The sequence below is a fragment of the Sceloporus undulatus genome, chromosome 5 (genome assembly GCF_019175285.1).
Source record: "Sceloporus undulatus isolate JIND9_A2432 ecotype Alabama chromosome 5, SceUnd_v1.1, whole genome shotgun sequence".
In the NCBI taxonomy this organism is placed as follows: domain Eukaryota; kingdom Metazoa; phylum Chordata; class Lepidosauria; order Squamata; family Phrynosomatidae; genus Sceloporus; species Sceloporus undulatus.
Window position 1 is genome coordinate 140,285,017 of NC_056526.1, and position 24,183 is coordinate 140,309,199.

At 38.4% G+C, this 24,183-nt stretch overlaps 1 protein-coding gene across 3 annotated transcripts in view; it reads left to right on the top strand.

Annotated features, from left to right (window-relative positions):
- Positions 1-24,183, top strand: part of FSTL5 (follistatin like 5) — a 420,360-nt gene that overhangs the window by 139,984 nt on the left and 256,193 nt on the right. For all 3 annotated transcript variants that reach the window (XM_042470475.1, XM_042470477.1, XM_042470476.1), the window contains one exon: positions 11,416-11,664. In XM_042470475.1, the coding sequence (XP_042326409.1) occupies positions 11,416-11,664 (249 nt within the window). The remainder of the gene's footprint in view (positions 1-11,415; positions 11,665-24,183) is intronic.

Below are 24,183 nucleotides of genomic sequence, written 5' to 3' on the forward strand. Positions count from 1 at the left end.
TCTGTATACAATTATCTCTCCCACAAGAGTATACAGTCGGCCCTTCTTATACACGGATTTTTTATACATGGATCCAAGCATACATGGTTTGAAAATGTTTAAAAGAAGTATAAATTTCAAATATCAAACCTTGATTTTCCATTTTTATAAGGGACACCATTTTGCTATGTTATTATATTTAATGGGGATTGAGCATACACAGATTTTGTTATACATGGGGAATCTTGGGATCAAACCCCAGTGTATAATAAAGGTCCACTGTAATGTTTCTGTGCAAATATTCTGTGATCCAAGTATTTCCATTCCTAGTTTACCCCTTTCCTTTCACATACACATACTTCAATTACCATAATAAAATGAAGCCCAACTAGAAGTAGACCAATACTCCATAGATTGAACTGTTGTGTTTCTCAGCATATATCAATAATTTTGATCAGGAGCCCAACTGTGACCTATTCTGTATATTCTATTTCATAACTGTTATTGATTTGTAGTAGACCTGAATATCTAATATAAACAATTCTGTCATAAGAAAGGTATATAATAATTTATACAGCCAACAGTGTGTTCTTTCATTCAGCACTCAAACTTGCATGGAATTTCCTCCTTTTTTAAAACTTTGAGATTTGTATATAAAAAAGTATACAAGATTTACACTTATATAATAGCACTTTTCATTACTGTACGTAGGAAAAGTTGTTAGCTTGCTAATCTCTCCGAAGCAAACAATTCATCCTATATATATTAAACACCAATCTATTGAACCACTTTAGTAATGTAAAGGGTTCTATTGCTGTGCCTCCTTTAAAAGTGTGATTTAAAAATGTGGTTTGTAAATGGGATTGATGTTTGCTTGTCAGCTGTATATTTCTGGTCCATAGGCTACTTCACTATTGTTTGTTTCATCCCCACCTGCTGGTAGACAACCTAATTTTATTTATCCTTTGGAAATCTGCTTAAGATTGACGTGATGTTCCTGCTTTGTTCCTTTCCTGCCCTCTTGTGTAAGGGAACATCTGGTCCAGTAATTAGAAAAATAGAAAGCAGCAAATAAACATTATATTTAACCTCCAGGTCAAGATGTTACATTTGCAACGCTAACTGTGGAAATGGGATGGGGAGAGGGGAAATGCTATGGAAAATCCCATTTGTAAATAAACTCATATGTTTATAATCCACACAGTTGTTTCTATAAAGCTTCATATGATAAGGATGGTTGGGTGAAAGAATGCAGTGAGGTTAATAAAATATTAAGCACGCTGGGGGTGTGTTAATAGTCTATTGAAGGGCAGGTCTCCCTTCAAAAAGAATCATTTGGATTATTTATGTATTTATTTTGCTTATGAGTGTTTCTCCCAGATCTGTGTTTCTTGGAGCAATGTAGCTTCATGGACAGTCAGTGTCTCCTTGAAATAAGGAAGGGTTCCAATTTCTACTAATTTGTTTCCAAACATAATTAGTAATAATAGTAAGAAGATGAATAAATTTTATTTCTTTCCTATAGAGTTAGTCATGACCTATAAAGCCCTAAACAGCTTAGATGCAGCAATTTAACAGGCCGTGTCTCCCTGTATGAATCTGCCCAAACACTGAGATCTTCAGAAGAGGCCCTTCATTCAGTCCCACTACCTTCATAGACACAGTTGGTGGGTACATGAGATTGAGCCTTCTCCATGGCTCAGGGAGGGTAGAATGGCTCCCTTTTTTCTATCCTTCTGTTGGTAGGCACTGAGAAAATTTTTTGGATTTTTGCTTCTCCAGATTTTGTGATGTAATGTTTCTCTCAAAAAAAAAAAAAAAAAAACACAACAACAACAACAACACATAAAAGAAAATATAAAATAATTCATATATTCAAGCTTGAATGAATATAATAATGCATTTTTTGGGGGGGCACATTTAGCAAAACATATTTTGTTTGGACTACAATTTTCAGAGGACATATTGCTTGGTAGATTGAGCAAACTGCAATCCAAAAAAGTGACCTTTCCAAGTTTTACTCAAAATGAATAGACATGTGTTTAAATATGGACAGTCATATGTGTTTAAATATGGACCATCATGTAGACTTCCTTTTTAAAAAGTCACAGATTTGTGGAAAAAACAAGTAACATGGATCTGACACAGGTCCTAGTTGCCTAAAATGTATAGTTAACATGAACCACGTGGAAACAGAGGCTACGGTAAGTAAACTTACCATAAATGACCAGGTGATGAAGTCTTTGTAGTCAGCTGGTTCTTGGATGGTGTTTTCCCCCCAAGGCTGATGCTTTGGAGAAGGGCTGCTTAGTCAATATCATCAGCTGAGGTACAGAAGTTAGCAAGCAATCTGTGAGAACATCAAACCTCTGTCAGATACAAATGTTTGGATGCAAGACCTGGTGAAGAGGATCTGAGAATCACTACAGAACTCTTTAAATGTTATATAAACCCACTAAACATAATAGTAATCTGTACTAGGAATTTATGAAGACAGATTTAAGACAGTGTTCATGTGGTTCTGCCATTATAAAGTTAACTACAGTATAATTAATCTGGTTTAGTAATTAATAAGTATTTGGAAGCCTTTTATAATGCAAAGTTCTTAAGAAGAAGGAAAAGAAGTCCTTACCATAATAATTAATTTGGTCCCATTTCTTATGTTTCTGGTTTGATTCAGCATGCATTGGAACACTGTTTATCTTTTTCATCTTCAGTTTTGGATCTTTGTCTATGTACATATTTGTACAGATGTTATTAATCTTTAGTAAAAATGATTTTTATACATAAACTGAATATTTTTATACATAAACTGTCTAAGTGAAAGTGTATGTGCTCATTGCATCTACACTGTGAAGTATTATAAGAGAAGGGCATTTATGCATTCATAATCCCAAATTTGGGTGACCTTTTGATTGCAAATTGGATCTCATAAATTGGAAAAGACGTGTTCATAGTTTTCACATAGCCTATTCCTGTGCCTGGAAGGAACAAGTTAAAAATATTGTGATACACTACTTTAACTTTCCCCAATAGCAAAATTATAACTACCTCACAGTAACTTTATAATTTACCGAAATTACAACATTAAGTCATTACTTTTGTGGTGTATAAGTAAAAGGCTATTTAGCCGGGCCATTAAGGCTGGCCTGGGAGCGGAGTCGGGGCATGACGTCCACATGACACACAGCGTGACTCCTCTCCCTGACCGGCGTGACACTGCATGGCGGACCACAAGGCTGATGCTTTGGAGAAGGACTGCTCCAGTCAATATCATCAGCTGAGGTACAGAGGTTAGCAAGCAATCTGTGAGAACTTCAAACGTCTATCAGACACAAATGTTCGGATGCAAGGCCTGGTGAAGAGGATCTGACAATCACTACAGAACTATTTAAATGTCATATAAACCCACTAAACATAACAGTAATCTGTACTAGGAATTTATGAAGACAGATTTAAGAGAGTGTTCATGTGGTTCTGCCATCATAAAATTAATACAGTACAGTATAATTAATCTGGTTTAGCAATTAATAAGTATTTGAAAGCCTTTTAGAATGCAATGTTCTTAAGAAGAAGGAAAAGAAGTCCTTGCCATAATAATTAATTTTGTGCCAAAAAGCTGTGGGGCTGGTGGCTATGGTATACTTTCCTCAGTGCAGAAAGGAAACACTTTTTGCAGCTCCTTTTTGCGCCATGGAAAGGCAAGATCAGGGTCGCGGCATGCAGTTGCCATGGCTCTGATCTGTTGCTAAATGGGGCGGCTGCAGGCCACCTCTTAGGGGCGGTCTGCACAGCCCATAAGTTACCTATATGTTTATGCAATTATGGCTCCACAAAATGACTGGGAAGAAATATTGCATGATTCAAGTGCTCCTTCATGATCTCATAGATGTTGAGGAGACAAGAGGTGGACAAAGGGAGAGTGTGTTTTGTATCATGGTCAGTGACCTATAGCATTCACATGTTGCTGTTGTTTTAAAATCACTGAAATAATTATTTTAGTAATTTTTAAGAAGCAGGGAAATAAAATCCTTGAAAATATAACAACAGTGAAATAACAGTGAAATTACTTTTCAAACCTAATACACAAACAACTGTGTTATAAGGAGTAATAACTAATAATAGATCCAAAGGGAGAAATAAAAATAAGATCAAAGCAAGAATTAGAGACAAGTGGAAAAATGATAAATTGGTTGGAATATTATCAAATCAAATCTAAATGTAAAGAAGATATGAAGAAAGGTGAATTTGAAATTCAACAAAATATTATAGACAAAATTATATGGGAAAATGATATGGGAAAAGTATCTAAATTGTATACAATATTGATTCATAGGGAATTAGAGTTGGAAATTGTGGCGGGTTACAGACCGCCCATTTGGGGCGGGCTGCACCCGCCCCTTTCCCTGGTGTATTGGGGCCTCAGCGGCTACACCGGCAGCTGCTGAGGCCCCGGTCCAGCGCTTTCCGGGCTGTGGGGAAGCGGCAAAAGGCCACTTCCCTGCAGCCTGAAAAGGGGTTTTCCCTGGGGCTTCAAGCCCCAAGGACACCCCGTGGCGGCAGGGAGGAGGAGAAAGGTGCCGCTCGGCCCCTTTCTTCTTTGGTCCACTGGGCGCAGCTGTCTGAAGGCTGCGCCCAACGGACCAAACCAGGAAGGAGCTCCGAAACAAAGCTCCTTCCTGCGCCGCGTTAAGGGCGCACAATGCGCCCTGGCACGGAGCGAGGACATCACATCCATGCCGCCCTGTATAGAGGCGGCACAGTTGTGACATCCTCATGGTGGCGGCCGTGTGGAACGGCTGCTGCCGTTTTGTGCGCACAGAGCGCGCACTAGGGTTAGGGGGGTGCGGAAGCACCGCCCCTTTCTAACCCTAGTACGTGCTCTGCGCATACTTTCGTGCCCATCTGTAACGGGCCTGTGATGGAAACAATGATAAAGTGGGCTCAAGAAATTGGACATGTCATACCATTTGAAAATTGGGAGAAAGCATGGATGCAGTCAAATAAATTTACATGCTCCCAAGACTTAAAAGAAAATTATTTAAAAACAGCCAATAGATGGTATTACACTCCATTGAGACTTTCAAAAATATATGGAATACAAGAAAATTTATGTTGAAAATGTCAAATTAAAATAGGGTCCTACTATCACGTGTGGTGGACATGTAAAAAAATTAAGAAATTCTGGAATAGAATACATGAAGAGATTCAAAAGATAATTGATTTAAAATTTCCATGTACTCCGGAATTTTACTTACTTAATATGACCTTGGTACAGTATTAGGAACAGAAAAGGAAAAGAAATACTGGACACTGGTATTGTATTTGATAACATCAGCTCGAATTGTTTTGGCTAGATATTGGAAATTGAAAACAACACCTAATATAGAGGAATGGTTGGAAAAAATAGTGGAAGTGAGAGAATTGGATAAAATAACGGTGTGGAATAGAAAAAAATCAACAGATTATTGGGAAAGAGAATGGCAACCCTTAACAATGTATTTGAATAATTTAGGTGGGGAAAAAAGTAAAAACATATGAGAGAAAAACATAAATGGATAATGGCTAATATTTTGATGTTTGTGTAAGCGAAAGGGAAGGAGATTGGGAAGAAGGGAATAGAAGTAAGAATGGAAGTTCATGGGGGATGTATGTATGTACAGTTTATAAGAAATGAAATTGTGATGTTAATTTGTATATAATATTGTACATGTGAAAAAGATTAAAAAAAAAATAAAGCCTAATACACCAGACTATTAAAAAAGAAAGTGCAGTGAATGAGTTGTGGGATGTTTTTGACCCCATGGGAATTTCACTATATTGAAGACTATAAGTAAGGTGAGCATCATGTTCAGGATTGGGGCAGTGGTACACTTTAATGTTCCCTTCCCCATAGATCAACCTCCCAACAACCATAGTTTGACACTTCTGCATCTCGGAATCATGGTCTGCAGAAAAGTAACTGGGGGCATTTTGTGGAAGACTAGGGGGCTGTATTAGTTTCCCAGGAGACCTTGGAAAGCCTCACCTGTTCCTTCAAAAAGAGGGGAGACACAGGGCCTGTTTCAGGCCTTCCTGGGTCTCGAGAGAGCATTTTGTGGCAAAATAATTTGCAAAGGTTTGCTCTGTAAAGGATCTAGTAGAGCTCCAGACATGCTTGAAATGCCCACTACATACCCCCAGGGATTATTTTGGGGCATTTATGAACAATTTTATAAAGGGTGAAGAAAAATTACTCCCCTCCCCTTGAAGGGTACATAATTGGCCCTGGGGATGCATCTGGCTTGTATACCGTACTTTGTACACCCTTGGTCTAGTACAGTGATTTCCAAACTTTAGTCCTCCAGATGTTTTGGCTTCAGGTCCCAGAATTCCTGACTATTGACCAAGTTAGCTGGGGCTTCTGGGAGTTGAAATCCAAAACTCCTGGAGGACAAAAGTTTGGGAATCAGTGGTCTAGTACAAAAATGTGCTTCAGTGTATCTCAAAAGAAATAAATTTTTTTCAGAAACATTTTATCCCAGTCTCCCCAGTCAAGAGATATTGTTTATAGCTCTTGGGAGGACAATGCAATAGAATGTCTAGTTCTATATGAATTCTGAATCTAGAGGTGACTTTGGGGGATTGAAAATGTGCAAAATTATTAAGGTAACCTTCCAAGTTCTGCTTGCTACCTCAAATACATCTATAGGATCCTTTGGCTAATTTGGGGGTATGAAACATCTCCATGAATGCAGCCATTCATTGAAATTGATGTACAGCCATTCCAAAAGTTATTGCTTGTGACTTGGAAAGTTGCTTTGATGATTTTCAGAGTTCTTGAAATAATTGATAGCATTGTACTCTGTTTTTTAAAAAATGACTTCAAAATAGTTACAGTACATTCAGAAGAATTACTGCGTGCAGTTTATCATTTTTTTGCTCCTCATGCCATACGATGCAATCTACAGTGTATAATTCCATTAGTTCTCTTTTTGCCCTCTTCTACATCGTGTTATTTTGAGAGTTCATTAATCTATACTGATCTGTTCTGTAGATAGCTGTGGGCACACATGAGTGCACACTGGCGCACACGGACACATAGAGACAGTAGCTTCTTTTAATGTAATCTTCTAAAACACTTCCAACCCACTCCACTCTAGAACTGTTTCACTCCAGTGAAACCACCACTGTAAAAACTCCTGGTGCCCAGGGAGAAGATTTAAACTGTTTATTAGCTTGAACAAGCAGACCACATAGAGAAGTACAGCAAGAGAGAATAGTGCAAAAAGCCCAGCTGCATATATAAATATGTTGTGCAGATAGATCCAGGCCTACCATAATATGATGTTGATGCAAACCCAAAATACCTTTCCTATCTAAGGCTAACTTTCTGAGAAAAGGGGCTGAGCTGAGCTCAACAAAACCCTTTAAAATCCACTGCAGGCATGCTTATTTGTGAGTTAATTGGGGTTGACTACTTTGTCTTAGTGAATCGAAGCTAATAATTAACCTTGAATAAAATGCCACATAGGCTAGCACTCAGAAGTCTCAGAAATTGTAATTGGCTGTATGATGGTTGCCTTCCCCCTTCAAGAGAAAGAATTAGAAGCCCTTTGAGAACTTAAATAATGTGCATAGAACTGTCAGAGATGCAGGAGCTGAAGGGTTGCCAGCTGTTGGCTTGCCTTAAACAATTCTGATGCTTGGGTGAGCACTAAGGGGGGAAACCTTTAAGGAAAAGAATTGCAAAGGATTTGCCTTTAAGGAAAAGAATTGGTTGGATACCCCTAAAAGTGGCAATGTTATTGTTATTGAAAACGTAAAGTTTTATTTCCCTGGTCACTAGGATTCCCATAACCCTTTCCTTCTCTCTTGTAATAGTGTGTTTCTAAAGGATCTGAGTCTAATAAACAGATCTAACGTGTCTGGTAGATGTTCTTGAATCCACTGAATGTATCAACCACCATGTGTCATTTCTTCCACTAGCATCTCCCCCCCATGGACACAGGGGGCCATCAGCCAGGGATGTCTTTGTTTTTAAGTGGGGGGAAGGGCTTTGTATAAGTACAGGCATACATGTATAGGACATTTATTCAATCCTGAATTTGCAGCTGTTAGGGACATACATAGAATGATAGAAATAGGACTGCTGGGTATGCAGGGGGGGGGATATGAAAATCATCTTAACCTTCTTTCATCCACACACAAACAGGAAACATCAAACATACCTCTACTCTTTTTCTTCTCCTTCCTCTACAGTATTCTGAACCTTATGATCTTAACGCGAAGGCTGTCTGTGCTTTCTTCTTTACTGAAATCTGTGACCATTCATCTTTTTTCTACTTCTGGTGGTAAGAGGACCACCAGACTCAGTGCAACAGTTAGCCAGTAAGTTTTGACAGCAGAGCAGGGCAGGGCATGTCAGCCATTGTTCTCATTGCCACTGTCTATCACAGCTATATTGAGTGGTTCAGAGCTCCTAAGCATGCAATAGCTGTATTGGTTGCTGTAGTCACAATCTGGGAATCTGCCAATGAGTACTACGTGCTGTAGGCTATATTTTAGAAATGACAAAACCACCTCTGAGTATTCCTTGCTTTAAAAAACCCATGGGGTCACCATAAGTCAACAGAAAATTTGAACCCACACTCACACCCATACCCAACAGTCTGTAATGGCTACTATCCTATATGGATCACTATAGTGTTGTAAACCTCTAGGGGTAGCCGTGTTGGCCATATAACAAATCCAATAATATCCAAACAATTATACCTTTCTTGGGCAGGATTTTCAAAGTCAAGGGAGTTAATGTCCATTTGCAATTCAAAGAAGATGTTTCCTTGGAATCCAGCATGTCTCCTTCCTTTATGAAGTCACAGGCTCGTATGTAGATAGAGAACACTGAATTTCTCAACAAGTCTTCATGTTTTGCATCAGGAAAACTTTAGGTGGTATAGAGGCAAAGCATGCCAATCAGTCCCAATATTAGAAAAAATTGCTTTACCTTTGATGGAGGCAGAAGCCTCAGATTGCAAGGTCCCAGTGCACTGGCTCTTCCAATAGGATTCCCCTGTGATAGCTGAAATGTGGTATCTTGAAATCCAAAAAATATCTAGGGGTAGCTGTGAGGGCCATATAGCAAATCCAATAGCATACCTTTATTGGGCCAGCCAAAATGCACACTTACATGTTGCAAGCTTTCAAAGTCACACTGCCGTCTTCATCAGGCAAAAAGGAGAAAGAAATTGAAGATGTTAGTCATAGGCCTGCATTTTCTGTTTTCAGTCAGTTCAGATAGTAGGGAGGGCTATCTGTAGGCTGACACCTCCCTCTTTGGCCATGTGTAGTTCCACATGGAAGTCTGAGCCATATACCACCCTATACACTTACTTTACAGCATCTGAAGCCCATTTCCCAGTGCATAGCTCCATAGCTAGACATGGTAGCAGTGCTAGATATACTGGGATCTTCTGAAGAACTCATTGCGGATGTTTATTGATCCTGCTGAACCCCACAAAATACTGAATGACCATGCTGGGGGGGGGGGCAGGATATATGAAGGTTGGACTATGGGCACTACAGAGGATAACCAGCCTCTGTATCATCCCCAAAAGGCCAAATACACATGTAAATGAAACCTGTGCCTGTATCCATAACAGACTGCTAGGGAATGAACATCACCACAGCATCGTGTACTTTGCCTCCCAAGAGAAAGCAGAAGTCAGGTTCCATACAGTAACTTCTGAAATGTTGAGAAAATAGTCAGTCACATGCATCTAGTTTTCAAGTGGAGAAAGGCAAAATGTATGCATAAAATCCACTGAAGTGGCATGGAAAAGGGAAGTGGCTTTTGTGAACCTTTTGAGCAGCAACATGTATTTGACTGAGCTTAAGTGTCTGTAACTATACAGAAAATCAAAATTAGGACACATTGGCAACACATGCGCTTTGGGTAACACTAACTTTAATCTTTCATGTATTCAAGGAAGACTGCTTGGATAGCAGGCTAGGAGAACATAATAGGGTTGAGTACCTAAAAATCAAATTGTAGGTTAATTGACCTGTAAATGAGGTATAAAAAGTATCAGTATGATTTTTCCCATGTATTTATATTTTCACATTTCAGTGCTGCATCTAATTATGAATGCTACTCAGATGGAATTAATAGGATATAGCATGAATACTGGATTTATGACTGTAATCTTAGCTGGGAAATCAGATGCTAAAGGAGGAAAATATACACTGCTATTTTTCACTTGGTTTTTCTTGTAAATGTTTGTTTTAACATGGCAGTGGTACTTCTTTAGACTACGGTTATGCTGCCTTCATGGACAGCTAGGCTACGTATTGTTTACTAGTACTGGTCTTTGGTGTTAAACTACTAGTAGAGGTTGTTGGGGACAAGTTATTACAAAAGGAGGTAGAAAGTTACTTCTGCAATGACAAATTGTGCGTAATAGCTTGCTGCAGCCAGAAAAAGAAAGTGTGGAATATTAGGGAATTTATAAGTACTTGTTGATTCAAGTAGTACTAAAGTCAGTATGATGTGCTGATAATGTGAATCTTGTAATGATAGGTCTTGATGGATCATAGTTTGAACCTTTTTAAATGGGGAGCTGTTTTTCCCCTGCTTATTTAGACCAGAGGTGGGTGTAGCACAGCCTGTAGGCTGCATGTAACCTGCAAAGCTTCAAACTGTGGTCCCTGAAGCCTCCCAAGGACCCCAAACCAGTAGGTTTCACTCTCCAACCCCACTAAAATGGCTTACAATCTCTGAAAAATGCAGCCATTTCCCCCATAGCCCTCACAGCCCCTCCAATGCCCCCACCCTATTTGCAATTACTCATCTCCTATTATGTTTCAATCATCTTTTCAGAATTCTCATGGCTTGATGAGCATCTTGAATAAAGATGTGAGAGTCCATAGAAATACAGTGAGGGATTTAGATCTACAAGTCAAAGAAGATGATTAGTGTTTCATATCTTAATGGTGTGTCTACACTGTAGAAATAACACAGTTTGACACAACTTTAAGTGCTGTAGCTCCATCTTATGGAATCCTGTGATCTGTAGTTTTATAAGGCGTTTAGCCTTTTCTACCAAAGAGTTCTGGTGCCGCACAAAACTACAGTTCCCAGAATTGTATAGGATAGAGCCACGACAGTCACAGTGGTATCAAACGGCATTATTTCTAAAGTGTAGATGTACCCTAAGGTGTTTTCTGAGGAAATGTATTGCAGACAAAGTATACAACAATCTGCTTTATTTGTGGTACATCTTTAAACAATGGATGACACTCACAAGGTGATTTTTTAAACTCTGTAATATATCCATTTCTCAAAGAAAATGAACGTTTCCACTCCTTTTCAGACATTGCATATGACAGTATCATGAGTAGATGGCATACAATCTGACAGCCTTTTTTTTGTCCTGTTTGTCTTTTTGTTCTTTTCAGGATACGTGAGTCATGATATTCATCTCGGATCCTGTGAAAATAAGTACTGTGGGTTGGGTAGGCATTGTGTTGTTAACAGAGGAACAGGACAAGCAGAATGTGTCTGCATGGAACACTGCAAACCACACTACAAGCCTGTATGTGGTTCTGATGATGAATTCTATGAAAATCACTGTGAGGTGCACCGAGCAGCCTGTCTGAAAAAGCAAAAGATTACCATTGTTCACAATGAAGACTGCTTCTTCAAAGGTAGGTGCAGTTGGATAATACTTTGAAGACTCTAGTCAACAGCAGATTTTGAAGTTAATTCAATTAAATTGTTTGGAAAAGCTGTGAAAGGGGCAAACTTAATTTGACAAAGCTCTCTTCCCCAAAGAAGTCTCTCCATATGCTCATTTTATTCAGGTTCTCTTCTGAAAAGCCTTGAATGTAGTTTCTGTAGGGCACTTGTAATCAAGGAGCCTATGACCTCAACTTGAAGTGGAGAAGCCATCAAACAAATCCACAGTTTAATAATAGAATTCAAAATTTTAGTGGTGGTACATAAGTTAGATTCTCTCTTAAATGAAGGTCTCATATGATTATAAGTGGTAGCCACCTTGGATATAATAATCCAAAGTTGGTGTTGTTTTTAAAAAATCCTTAGATAGTTTTTATGTCTTCTACTACTTATAGTTACTACTGTTTTGATTCTGTTTTTCAGTAGTTAACTTTGGGCTGTTATATTACTGTTTGTTTTGATCAGTCTCTTAATTGCATCTTTTATGTTTGATGAGATTCTTTTCAAGCCACCTTGATGGTTGTTAAAGTCATAGAAATTATGGAAATTGATTAATTAAACGGAGCCTAGAAATTCTAACAGCATTTAGCAGAAATAGTTTCTAACAATTTTACAAAGGTGGCAGAAGATTTCAGATACTGTTGTGTGACAAACTGATCGAATGCACTTCAAAATATATGAGACAGGAGAAGCTGGTAGACCCCATTGCCTCTCTTTCTTCTGAGGTAGCATCACCACTGGGTATGTTTTAAATAGGTCCTTTGTCCTGGATGTAGAAGAAGCTGGACTATACAATTATGACTATACAATTATTCACAAAGATCTGCATCCCTTCCCTCAGACGCAGCACAAGATGGAGGGTTGATTCTTTCTGGATGTTGTAATCGGAGAGGGTGTGGCTGTCTTCTAGCTGCTTTTCAAGGTCTCCTTTTAACATTTTAACTATCATGTTTCTGCAACAGCCTGGTTCTTGGGGAAGCCAGCCCCAGGAATGAACAAGGAAATTGTATCAAATTTACAGTGTAGTATACATATGAAAGAATCAACTACAGAAAAGTTCAGAAATTGCTGCTTCGAAATAAAATGAATGTAAGTGGTTAACCACTGCATTTATCAGGATACAATAAAAACTCACCAAAACCATTTACAAGTGGGGAGAATGAAGTACACATGTGGAGTTTCTTGGTATACTATTGGCCTGTCTTACCTCTCTTTTATTCACACAAAAGAAAAAAAAATACTGGATCAAGTGGTTATGGAGTTGTTTGTATTGTGCCATATACCTTGGAAAGTCCCTTTGTTCCTTTATTTTAGCTTATCTATTGTTTTTCACCCTCTATCTGGAGCTGGTGTATCCATCTTAACAGATCCATAAAGAGACATTCTCTGTAGGTCAGGAAGTATAAATATAGAGAAGATCCTGCATTTCAATCAGATTTTAAGCAGCTCCATATTTCAGTTCATATCCATGGAGATGAAGGTCACATGCTGGATTTTTTAAAAGTGATTTTCCAGTTTCCCCCCATGCTGAGCAGTGAGAAGTGCTTTATCTAATGATAACTGAAGGTAGGTCTGGACAGCCCACATCAAACATCCTTCATTTGAAAAAGAAGAATGAAATACTAGTCAACTCCTCCGCCAGGGAGATAATGGTTTGATGTACAAGAGCAGTCCAGGCTGTACAAGAGGCAATACTTATATATTCAGTTTATTTCAAGCACGATTATTGCCTTACTAAAGAAAGTAGCTAAAGTTAGGGGCACACTTTCAGTTCTATTCATACATCATAGAACTCTTTTAATTTTGAGGATTACAAGATATTTTATAAATAGCATAAAATAGTCATTTTAAATAGAAATAAAAATTTAGACTACATTTTTCATGCTTTTTGGTGTTATGGTGATGAAGTGACCACCATACTGGATTTTTCCAGGTAGTGGTATAATTCTAAATCTGTTACTGTATCCTGCTGATGACATTTTTTGTGTTTGCAGAACTTATAGAAATATGTACATTCTGTTGTATAATGGTTCTGTTTAAAGGTCTGAACTAAGTCACTTGACTTTATTCCATTTGTTGAGATCCACATAAGAGCATAAGAAGTGAAAGCAAGGAATTTCTGTAACATGATTTTATTACTGGAAGGGATGAGAGATGAAAGAGCTGGAACTTGGCTGGTATTTCTGTATCATCACAAAGAGTTTCCTGAGATGTAACACCTAGAACAGTGGCAGTGACACACACACATAATGTTGCAAATATGTTCAACTGATTTTAAATTCTGTTTTAGTATGTTTCTCACTTCATTCACCTCCTTGACTGTAAATTGTGACGAATCACAGACATGTATCTATAATCTAGATCTATAAATAATATTTTTTATTTATATCACACTTTTTGTAAAAACACGCGGTGAACAACATATAAAGTCATACAAAAATTATACAATGTCCCCCCTTAAAAAAGAATTAAACAATTAACATTAAAATTACAGAAATCACTTTAAAATCTAATAAAAATCAAATGATCACAGGGAGAGTAATAGCATAGCACAAATATCCATGGTATAGGAAGGATCATTATGTGGCTGAGGACTTTTTCTGGAACAGTCTGCTGGAAGAGATCCATCTTGACAGCTTTTTTAAAGGTGTCTAGGTTGGTAATTTGATGGATTTCATCCGGCAGGCGATTCCACAGAGAAAGTTCTCTGGGAAGTAGCAATTAGCCTGGTCTTTAAAAATTGCAATACGTTCCTCGCAGAGGATCTGAGTGTACAGGGTGGATTATATGGAAGTAAGTGATTCCTTAAATAAGGGGCCCAAGCCATGTAGGGCTTTAAAGGTGGTAGCCAGTGGAGTGATTTTAATATAGGTGTTATAGGTGTTACGTGGTCACTCCTAGGTGTTTCAGAAACCAGTCTGGATGCCATTTTCTGTACCAGTTGAAGTTTCCGGACTAGGCACAAGGGTAGCCCCTGTAGAGCACATTACAAAGATCGAGTTGTGAGGTTACCAGTGCAAGTACTACAGTTTCCAGGTCTCCTGGTTCCAGGAAAGGGCACAGCTGGCATATCAGCCAAATCTGATAATAGGTGCTCTTGACCATTCACCTGATTTATCTGTTGTATGTCTGTTGTATATATTCTTTGTAAGACATGAAAGAGCCCAGTAAGATGAGACCAAAAACCAAGGCTGTCTCTAGATGTTTGAGCAGTGTAAATGAGATGGAATTTTGGCACTCCTCTATCCATTTTCCTCCAAAGCAACGTTCACAACTGATACTAAATGTTATTAATATATTAGTTACAGTTACACTGTAACTGATAAACACACTTACAGTATATGGGAGGGACATACATTGAAGGCAGTGGAACTTACATCTGAGTAGATATGTATGGAATTCTGTTAGAAAACAAACCTTTCCTGCCTGGATCTTCACTTTAAAATACAATCATATCCCAGGAAATCACGTTCTAAACATCTGCACAGCCAGTGTTGCAAAAGAAATATAATAGGAAGAATAAAATGCTGGCTTGGAGATAATGAAAATAAAATGGTTAGAGCTTGCCTTTTGAGTGTCTTCCATTGGATTACATCAGTCAGCTGATGGCATCAGCCATCGTGGCATCTGCTATGAGTATATTATTGGTCGAGTCTGCTCATTTGTTTTCTTTTTTCTTTTTAATTGAGAAGGTATTCTGCCTGGAACTATGCTGTCTCCTTGCTCTCAGTAACACACACAGTCTACATTACACAAGGATTCCTGTTTTCTGTTTTAGACTTTATATTTTATATATCTCCTGAAGCCATTGTTTGTTTCTGAGGTTTGCATTTAGCAAATTTTAACCCAAATCAGCATTCATCTTGTATTACTTGATAGCCATTAGTAGAGTTATTCTCAAATGACTAGTTTCACACAATACATTGTGTGCTTCTCTCTCCTCCCCCCAAATATGTTGAAATTTGCAGCAGAAATTTGCACCAGTAATTTGATGAGCTTGGCATGATACCCACCTACTAATGCACAATAGCTTATGTTGGAAAATTCATTGTATGGGTGGAGTGTTGTATGTTTCTTGTCTCTTTGTTTTCATTTGGTAGATCAGGTTGGGCAACTTGTGACTTTCTAGCTATTCATATTGCAGTTTGCATTATCCTTCAGTGTTGAATATGTTGATAGCTGATGGGTGAGTATTTCAAGCCAACAATCCCTGAATATCTGCAGGTTGATGACCCTCACTCTAATTCCAACATAGTGGAATATTTTGACATTGACAATTAACCGGATTAAGTGGCAACTGTTTTGTCTGCTGTTGAGCCGTGTATAATTTACCTCTGCAGACACACAAATTATTTGTTTACCTCAAATAATATATTGAAAATAAGTGATCATGAGCTGTAGTTTAATAACCATCATTCTTTTTTGTTTGTTTGTTTCTTCTTGTTTTACTCACGCTTGTAAAGTCTCCATACCTTGTTTGGTCTTTTAATACTGCTTGCAAACTATACTGATTTGAAGCATGGCAGCATGCAGTGTTAGCAATTTTGGTAGAAAGCAAACATTTTTTTCTAACAGTTATAATATGTGTACTTAAAAAAAGAAAAGGAAAGAAGGAAGGAAAGGAAAAGAACTCATTAGAAACTGACAAATTTCTCATTTAAGCAGAAGATACGTTATAGGGATTATCTGGAAGCAACTTTTTGCCTAAAGAGAAAATGCTTTTGCATTGGCCCAATAGCAAGATGCCAGTCAGACTTAATATAAAAAATGAAAAAGGAAGAGAAAAAGGTGTTTGGCTTCTGTTTCCCAGTGTATTGGTAAAGAATGCGTTGATGTGGCCATAGGGAAACTCATCTAGAATCTTGATACATGAACAATTGTTGTCATTCTCTTTTTCATTCAACAGTCTAGAGATAAAAGAAAAGTTGTCACTTGTATAGCATGCAAATTACATGCTGGAAGCAAGATAAATTGTCCCTCCTTTCCCTGGTGTCTGATCTGAATTCTTCCTGTGAAAACTTAGCTCAGTGAGGAGCACAGCCATGAACTGAATTCATGAAGACAGGGGAAATTCTAGTTTAACTATGTGTTCACCATTCTTTGCTTTCGTACAGTAGGTTTTCTGGCTGTTTCTTTTCTTGGTTTGTAAAACAAAGGAACACGAATCAGGCATTGAAAGAAGAGCAAATACAGTGACTATTTTGTTAGATGCTGTAAGAGATGTCTTTGAATATACTCTCATTTCATTACATAGTGGAAGGCTGAAGTGTAGTGCTGGAAAAGAAAAGTCTACACAAAATATATAAAAACATAACCTTTTTCTCCTGAACTGAAACCTTTGTTTTCAAAGAAGTTACAGTTCTTTGTAAACTTGTTTTTAGACACATTAAGGATGCTTGAAGAATCCATTCCTTCTGAATTTTGATATGAACTGACCTGGTCTGCACGAGGTAGTTTATCTTTTGTATTTCATGCATCTCTGTATTTTGTGAGGCAAGTCTCAGTTAAGAACGCATACTGAAATTCATTTTAAAATGTCCGTTTTGACAGAAAATCCATTTATAAATGTATATTTGGAGACAAAAATATGTTGAAGCATACACTGCTTGATTATGTCTTGTGTCATGTTTCACTCCAGGGCCAATAGATCAATAAGAGAACTTTCTCCTCCTGAACTGCTCTTGAACTTAAAAATCAGGTTCTGTATGGCCCTTACTTCCATTTCACCTCTTGCTGCAATCTTGCGAATAATGTGCATTAGCTTCTATACAGATGGGCGCCGCCATTTTGACACAACGGATGCTTAGTAGCTACATGTGATGCACACTGCGGCATCACAATGTCACCACAAAAAGAACATGCTTTTTGTGGATTCTTTTTGCAGCGCGAGGAAGCTGCACGGTTTGTCCGCTGCAGCTTTCTCGAGCAGCAAAACAAGGCATGGGCAGACCACCCTTTTTGGGCAGTTCTGTACCCTGCCTATATTTGAAGGTAGCAGACTAGCCAAAAGGCTATGGGAAAATTATCTGAAAGTTGCAGCTCTGTTTCTCAACTGAAAAGTAGCCAGGGGCTACTGTTCCTTTCCTCTCTGCACTTCTCAATACCTGTTGTCTGTTTTTTCTCTGCCTAATGATAGAACAGCCCCACAAGAAATGGAAAACCTCATTGGCTGACATGTTTTATTGGAAAAGATAGAAGTAGATGCTGCTTTCTTGATACCTTGATAGCTGAGTTCCTAAAATGGAGTGCTATATGGTAACAGTATTGTTTTGACATCAAAACGTAACCCTAGCCAACTGGCAAGACTGACCTTTTGAGTGTATCCAGAAACCACCCTGGACATTACCTCAACTGTTTTTGAGCCATGTACTTGTGCCCAGTATTGTCGCTGGCTGGTCAAGTGAGAGAACAGAGAAGTGTTTGATGACAGTAATAAACAACATGCCCTTGATTGGTGCCAATGTGCCATTAACAAGCCACTGTGGGTGGTGATTGCAAATGATTCAGAAAATGTTCCATCTGATTCTCACCGTGTCCTTAACTGCAGGTTCTGTCAGCATGAGCTGATGGCTGTGTTCCACATTCAGAAGCCTGGAGTTGTCTTTTATCTTGAGAACTGAACTTCTATTTTGTGTGACAATAAACCATGAAAGTGGGTAGTGATGCCATCAAGTACTGCACTTCACACACATTAGGCAGTAACTAGGAGGAAATTCACTGTCTGCCAGTAAAGAAGCTTCAGCATATTGTCATCTAAGTTACACGTTTTATACATCCTGTAGCCTTACTGACTCATACCCTTACAGGGGATATTTCTATACTTTTTTTCACTATCTGTATAGGTCTCCAAAATAGAGCTAGAAACACAAATTATTTCTAATTCAGGTCAGTGTTTCCTTTGATGGTGACAGACAATGATTTTGAAATGAAAAGCCTTATGTGATGTACTTTCTTCCCCAATGTTTATATGTGGAGATATGTGAGAAGAATTTATTGATAAAGATGATATACAGAACACTGAAGCCAAAGAGTGTTAAATTGCTTTCTTCCTTATGTGCCTGATATTTGTCTCTAAAGACTAAAATCAGGCATGTCATTCTCCTTCTTAATATCCTCTCCTTACACAAAATATTATCACATTCTAAATTATCTGTTTTAGAACTTTTTCCAAGGCTGTGAAACATTCTGTGGCTCAGGACTGGCCTTGTCCAATCAGACTGGCCATTGGACAAGTGTGCAAGAAGGATCTATGAGAATTTCTGTTATGTTTGGGATTTGGTGTGTCTTGCTCTTATCTTCTGCTCTTATCTCGCTTATGGTGGCTATTCTTCTGTCTTGGTTGTTGGCTGTGGTCACATTGATCTAAAAATATTCAGCAAGCGCTATCCATTTTGACTTGACTTTAGTTTAATTTTAGCTCATGCATTTGTATCATTATCTCACTTCTCAGCAAAACACATCCTGGCATTGTTTATATACAATCAATTAAAACAAAGTCAGGTCTTGACTGCAGGCTTGCAAAATGTAGGACAGAAGGTAAAACATGCCTGGGGAGGAAAGAGAAAACATTGAAGTCATTGTGCAGTAGGACTAGAGAAACTGGCATGTTCTGTCTTATATCCCTTTACCATAAGTGTCCTTAAATATTTAAATGTGGAGATTATTCAGCTATGAACTCCTTCATTAGTTTGCTTTTATTAATCCCATCTGTGTCAGGGGTGGGAATTGCCAGATGTTGGTCTGCATGTCCCATTGGTCCCAGACAGCATAGAAAGTGGTGAGGAATGCTGGCAACGACAGTTCAACAGTACCCGAAAGGCTGCATGATTCTCATCCTGTTCTATCTGATAAGAGGAAAGAATCTTTCTGAAGGCAGGAAGACAGGCCTCACAATATTTAAATACAGTTGGTCCTCCTTATACACTGAATTTTTCTACATGGATTCAAGCATCCATGGCTTGAAAATATTCAAAAAAGTATAAATTTCAAGTATCAAACCTTGATTTTTCCATTTTATACAAGGGACACCATTTTGCTATGCCATTGTATTTAATGGGACTTGAGCATACATGGATTTTGTTATTCATGGGGGTTCCTGGAACCAAACCCCAGCATATAACAAGGGTCCGCTGTATTGCATTGAGAATATTAGAATGATGCTAGATGTTTTTTAACTTTCATTCTTACCATGAGCTATAATTCTAGAAGGCAGAGAGCTGCTACTCTGCTTTCAGTACAGAGAAGTGTTTTCATCATCTATTTTGTTGCTTCAAAGAGTGCAATGAGTTGTAGAAGATGCCTGAGTATGGAAAGGGAAAATAGGGGTGGTTGGTGACAGGATGAGTGGCAGCACCCCGTTGCAAAATGCAACAAGTGTCAGGGCAGAGTGGAGAACATAGAACTGATGGTGGCACTTTAAGGTAGCAAAATGTTTGGCACATTAATGGTCACCTTTTAAATAGATTCTATTTAATAATACTACTTAGTAAAACAGGAGGAATGCTATTCATAAGGCAAATGTGACTATGTGCAGTCATGGCATTTATTAAAATAATGAAACCCATTCCTACAGCTGAATCAGTTTTTTGTGATAAAAGAGATCAGGGTCAAATAATTACAGTGATTTTTAATTATACTTTCATGTACACTTTGTATCTGCTTTCTGGACAAAATCTAGCTATTCCTTCTATTTTAATTGGTGAATAGTAGGGACCATATTTCTTTCTGCCTTCATAGGGTTATCCTATAGAGTCTTATCTTTCATTTACCAGAAGTGATACCAAGGGTGAGTTAGTTGTGAGACTGTAAATTCTAGATCAGTATGTAGCCAATATATGAAATAACAAAAGAGATCATTGTTTCAGATGTAATGAATGGGAAATGGAAAGAATTACATAGTAATCTGGATATTTCCAAAAGAAGTGTTAACAGTGGTAGGTAAAAGGTAAAGGTAGTCCCTTGACATGAATGTCTAGTTGTAACCAACTGTAGGGAGTGATACTCATCTCTGTTTCTAAGCTGAAGAGCCAGCATTGCCTGAGAATTGCTCCGGTGGTCATGTGGCCAGCATGACTGAACCAAACACTGTTACCTTTTCACTGAGAAGTGGTATCTGTTTATCTACTTGCATTTGCATGCTTTCGATCTGCTAGCTTGGCAGAATCTGGTACTAGTGACGGGGGCTCACCCCATCATGCAGCACTCAAGCCTCAAACTGCCAACCTTCTGGTCTTCCGATCATCAGAATTGGCATCTTAATCACTAAGCCACTGCATCCCACTGGATAGGTAAAGAACTTAAAAACATTTGTACAATAACTCTTGGCCCCTGCTGAAACCTGAGCATCCAGGATGAGAGTTGAGTCCAGGAGAACACCCAAGCTGTGAGCCTGAGCTTTCAGGGGAAATGTAAATCCATCCAACACAGGCTGGATCCCTATTCCCTTATCTGCCTTCTGGCTGACTAGAAATTCACCCTCATCCAGTCCATTACTGAGAGTAGACATTGATTCACTACTGAGACAGCTACCTTGGAATCAGATGGGAATGAGAAATAGAGTTGGGTATAACCAGCATATTGGTGACACCACATCACAAAACTCCATTTGACTTCTCCCAGTGCTTTCATGTAGATGTTAAACAGCATAGGAGACAAAACAGAAAACCGAGGGTGTTACCCACAAAGGTGTAAGTCTTGGAGAATCTCTACTACTAATAGCAGCCTATCTTTAATAAGTTGAGGAAATTTGGCTTGGCTTGTGAGAGGGGGATCACATCAGGATCGAGAGTACCAACTATACCAGTACTCACTGATGAAGACTCCAAGCATTAGTGGGCTAATTAATTTTTAATGAGAAAAAATCAAAGAACACACATATGAGATAAACTCACTGTAACACCCAGTATATACACATAACCAAAACAGAAAAGTAAACCGAAGCAGTTTAGAGTTGGATTGAGAGATAATAGCTACTGTCTTGAAGAATGGTCCATGATTTTTGTGGTTTTTTTGGGGGGGGGTATGTGGCCATGTTTCAGAAAAGTTTCTTCCTGACGTTTCACCAGCATCTGTGGCTGGCATGAAAGCCTTCGACTTTACAATGGTCCATTAATTACACACACACACACACACACAGAGAGAGAGAGAGAGAGAGAGAGAGAGAGAGAGAGTGTGTCTCCTCTGTCTTATGGTTTTTTCCATCTCCAACCCCTAACTGCCAACCATCCTCCATTCTATACCTCTAGCACTCTTTCTCAGGTTAGAGTCACCAACACCTTACCATTTGGTGAAAGCTAAAATACATACTTCATTTGTCAGACAGTGACTACAATCCTTCCTTCTTTGTGTTACTGAGCAATTAGATAAACTTGACGATATCTAGACTAGGGCCAGCGAGGTGCAGTGGTTTGAGCTTTGGACTAGACCACTGGGAGGCCAGGGTTTAAATCTTATCTCAGCCATAGAAACTCATTGGGTACATCACACTCTCCCAGCCTCAGAAGATGTCAGTGGCAAACTCCTTCTGAAGGAACTTGCAGAAAACTCTATGATAAGGTCACCTTAGGGTCACCGCAAATCAGAAACAACTTGAATGCACACAGCAGCAACAACAACAAAACAACTAGATTGCTGTATGTCTATATGTTACATTTCTCTACACCAGTGGTCCCCAAAGAGTGCCCTTTAAGTAGTCTGGGATTCTGGGAGCTGAAGTCCAAAATCCGTTAAAGAGCACAGTTTGGGGACCACTGCTCTACACTATAGTTCCTTGATTCTACCTGTAGCTACAAGCTCTGAAGAGGAAAATAATCTCTGTAGTAGTCCTGGATCCTGTTCTTGATGGTTTTTTAATTGTGTAAATTTCCTTTTTCCCTGAGCTAAGATTCTCGTGAAGGAGCTACCTTACACTGAATTGGTTTATTTAACTGTTAGTATTATTGAACATCTTTCTGTCTTGCATACAAAAATATTTCAAAACTGGGCTAAATCTGAAACTGCATTCTAAAGAAGTGCTCTGTTAGCAAGTTGAAGTTTCCTCCCATATTATACTCTGCAACACATTTTTTATAAATAACTTTTCCCCTTTGAAAAATAACATAATGGATCAGGAGTTTAACAGAATTCATGAATGTAATGATGAGTGTAACTAGAAATATTGAATCTTTATGAAAATCAGTACATATGTTACCCACATACATGTCAAGGATACTACTCTATTACTCCATAGTCACTTCATTAGTAATCATTTATTAGCCATTCACTTGCTTTGAAATGTGATAGGTACATTCTTCTTGCTTTTATTTTAATAGCAGCAGCTTTGGCATATCTTATGTTTTGGTAAATGAAGGTGAGCATGCAAGGGAAAGTTAAATAGTGATATGTGAAGGCTTATTAAAGTGTCATTATTGTGATGGTATAAGAATTTTAATAAAAATATGGGGGAAATCTAATTGACAGGAACCTATGAGTTTACAAAATGTTGGCAGTAGCTAAGCCTACCAAAGAGAAAAGAGACAGGTGCAGGCAAAAGTTAAAGACGCCATTTTGTAATGGTTCTTCTATTTTAATGTGACATTTGTATTCTATATGAAACAAAACATAAATAATCAGTGGAGAAAGCCATTCCTGGTGGACACAGGGGCAACAGTGCAGCATTTGGCTGTGAAAATCCTCATGTATGGGCACTTCAATCTCCCTGGTCTGGATTGTGCCTTATGAATGCATTGTATTACTGTTTGCTTCCAGTGAATTTTGAGCAGAAAAATAGCTATTTACATACCTAGTAATAGCAATAGCAAGTACATTTCTATACTGCTTATCAGTGCACTTAAGCACTTCCTAAGCAGCTTACAATGTGTAAGCCAATTGCCCCAACAAGCTAAGTACTCATTTTAGCAACCTCGGAAGGGGGCAAGCCTGAGTCAAGCCTGAGCCCATGGCTGGTTGTGAGTGGCTGCAATTTTTTTAACCATTGCACCACCAGGGCTCTAAATAGCAGTCACCATGGTTCTAGAGATTTCATCTTGCTATTGTAAATGCTTTCTGTTGATGTTTTCATTCAATTTATGCAAGAAATTATAGATGTTCTTGTACTGTTAGAAGATTCACTTTGGATCCAGTTCCAGTTTTCTCACACAATAGTGTAACCCATATCCTTTGGTGAAGGAAATATTCCTTCCAGATGCAAGAAACCTGCATTGGGTAGCCATTTTTAAGCTATCAACTATAAGAAAGCACTTGGAATAATTTGCACATTGTTCCATGGTGTATTGCTCCCCCCCGCCCCCATTGTTCAGTGTTTTACTCACATTTTGAGGTGTTTCTCACCATGTGTTTCAAAGTACATGAACATTTCTATTATTTAATTCCACCGAAGGTGATATAACTAAATCAACTTAAATAACTCTACTTTAACTGGCATGTGAATGAGACTTTAAGAATGCTGGGTTCATAAAGGGCAAGAGGCTTAACTGTCCTTTTATTCTGGC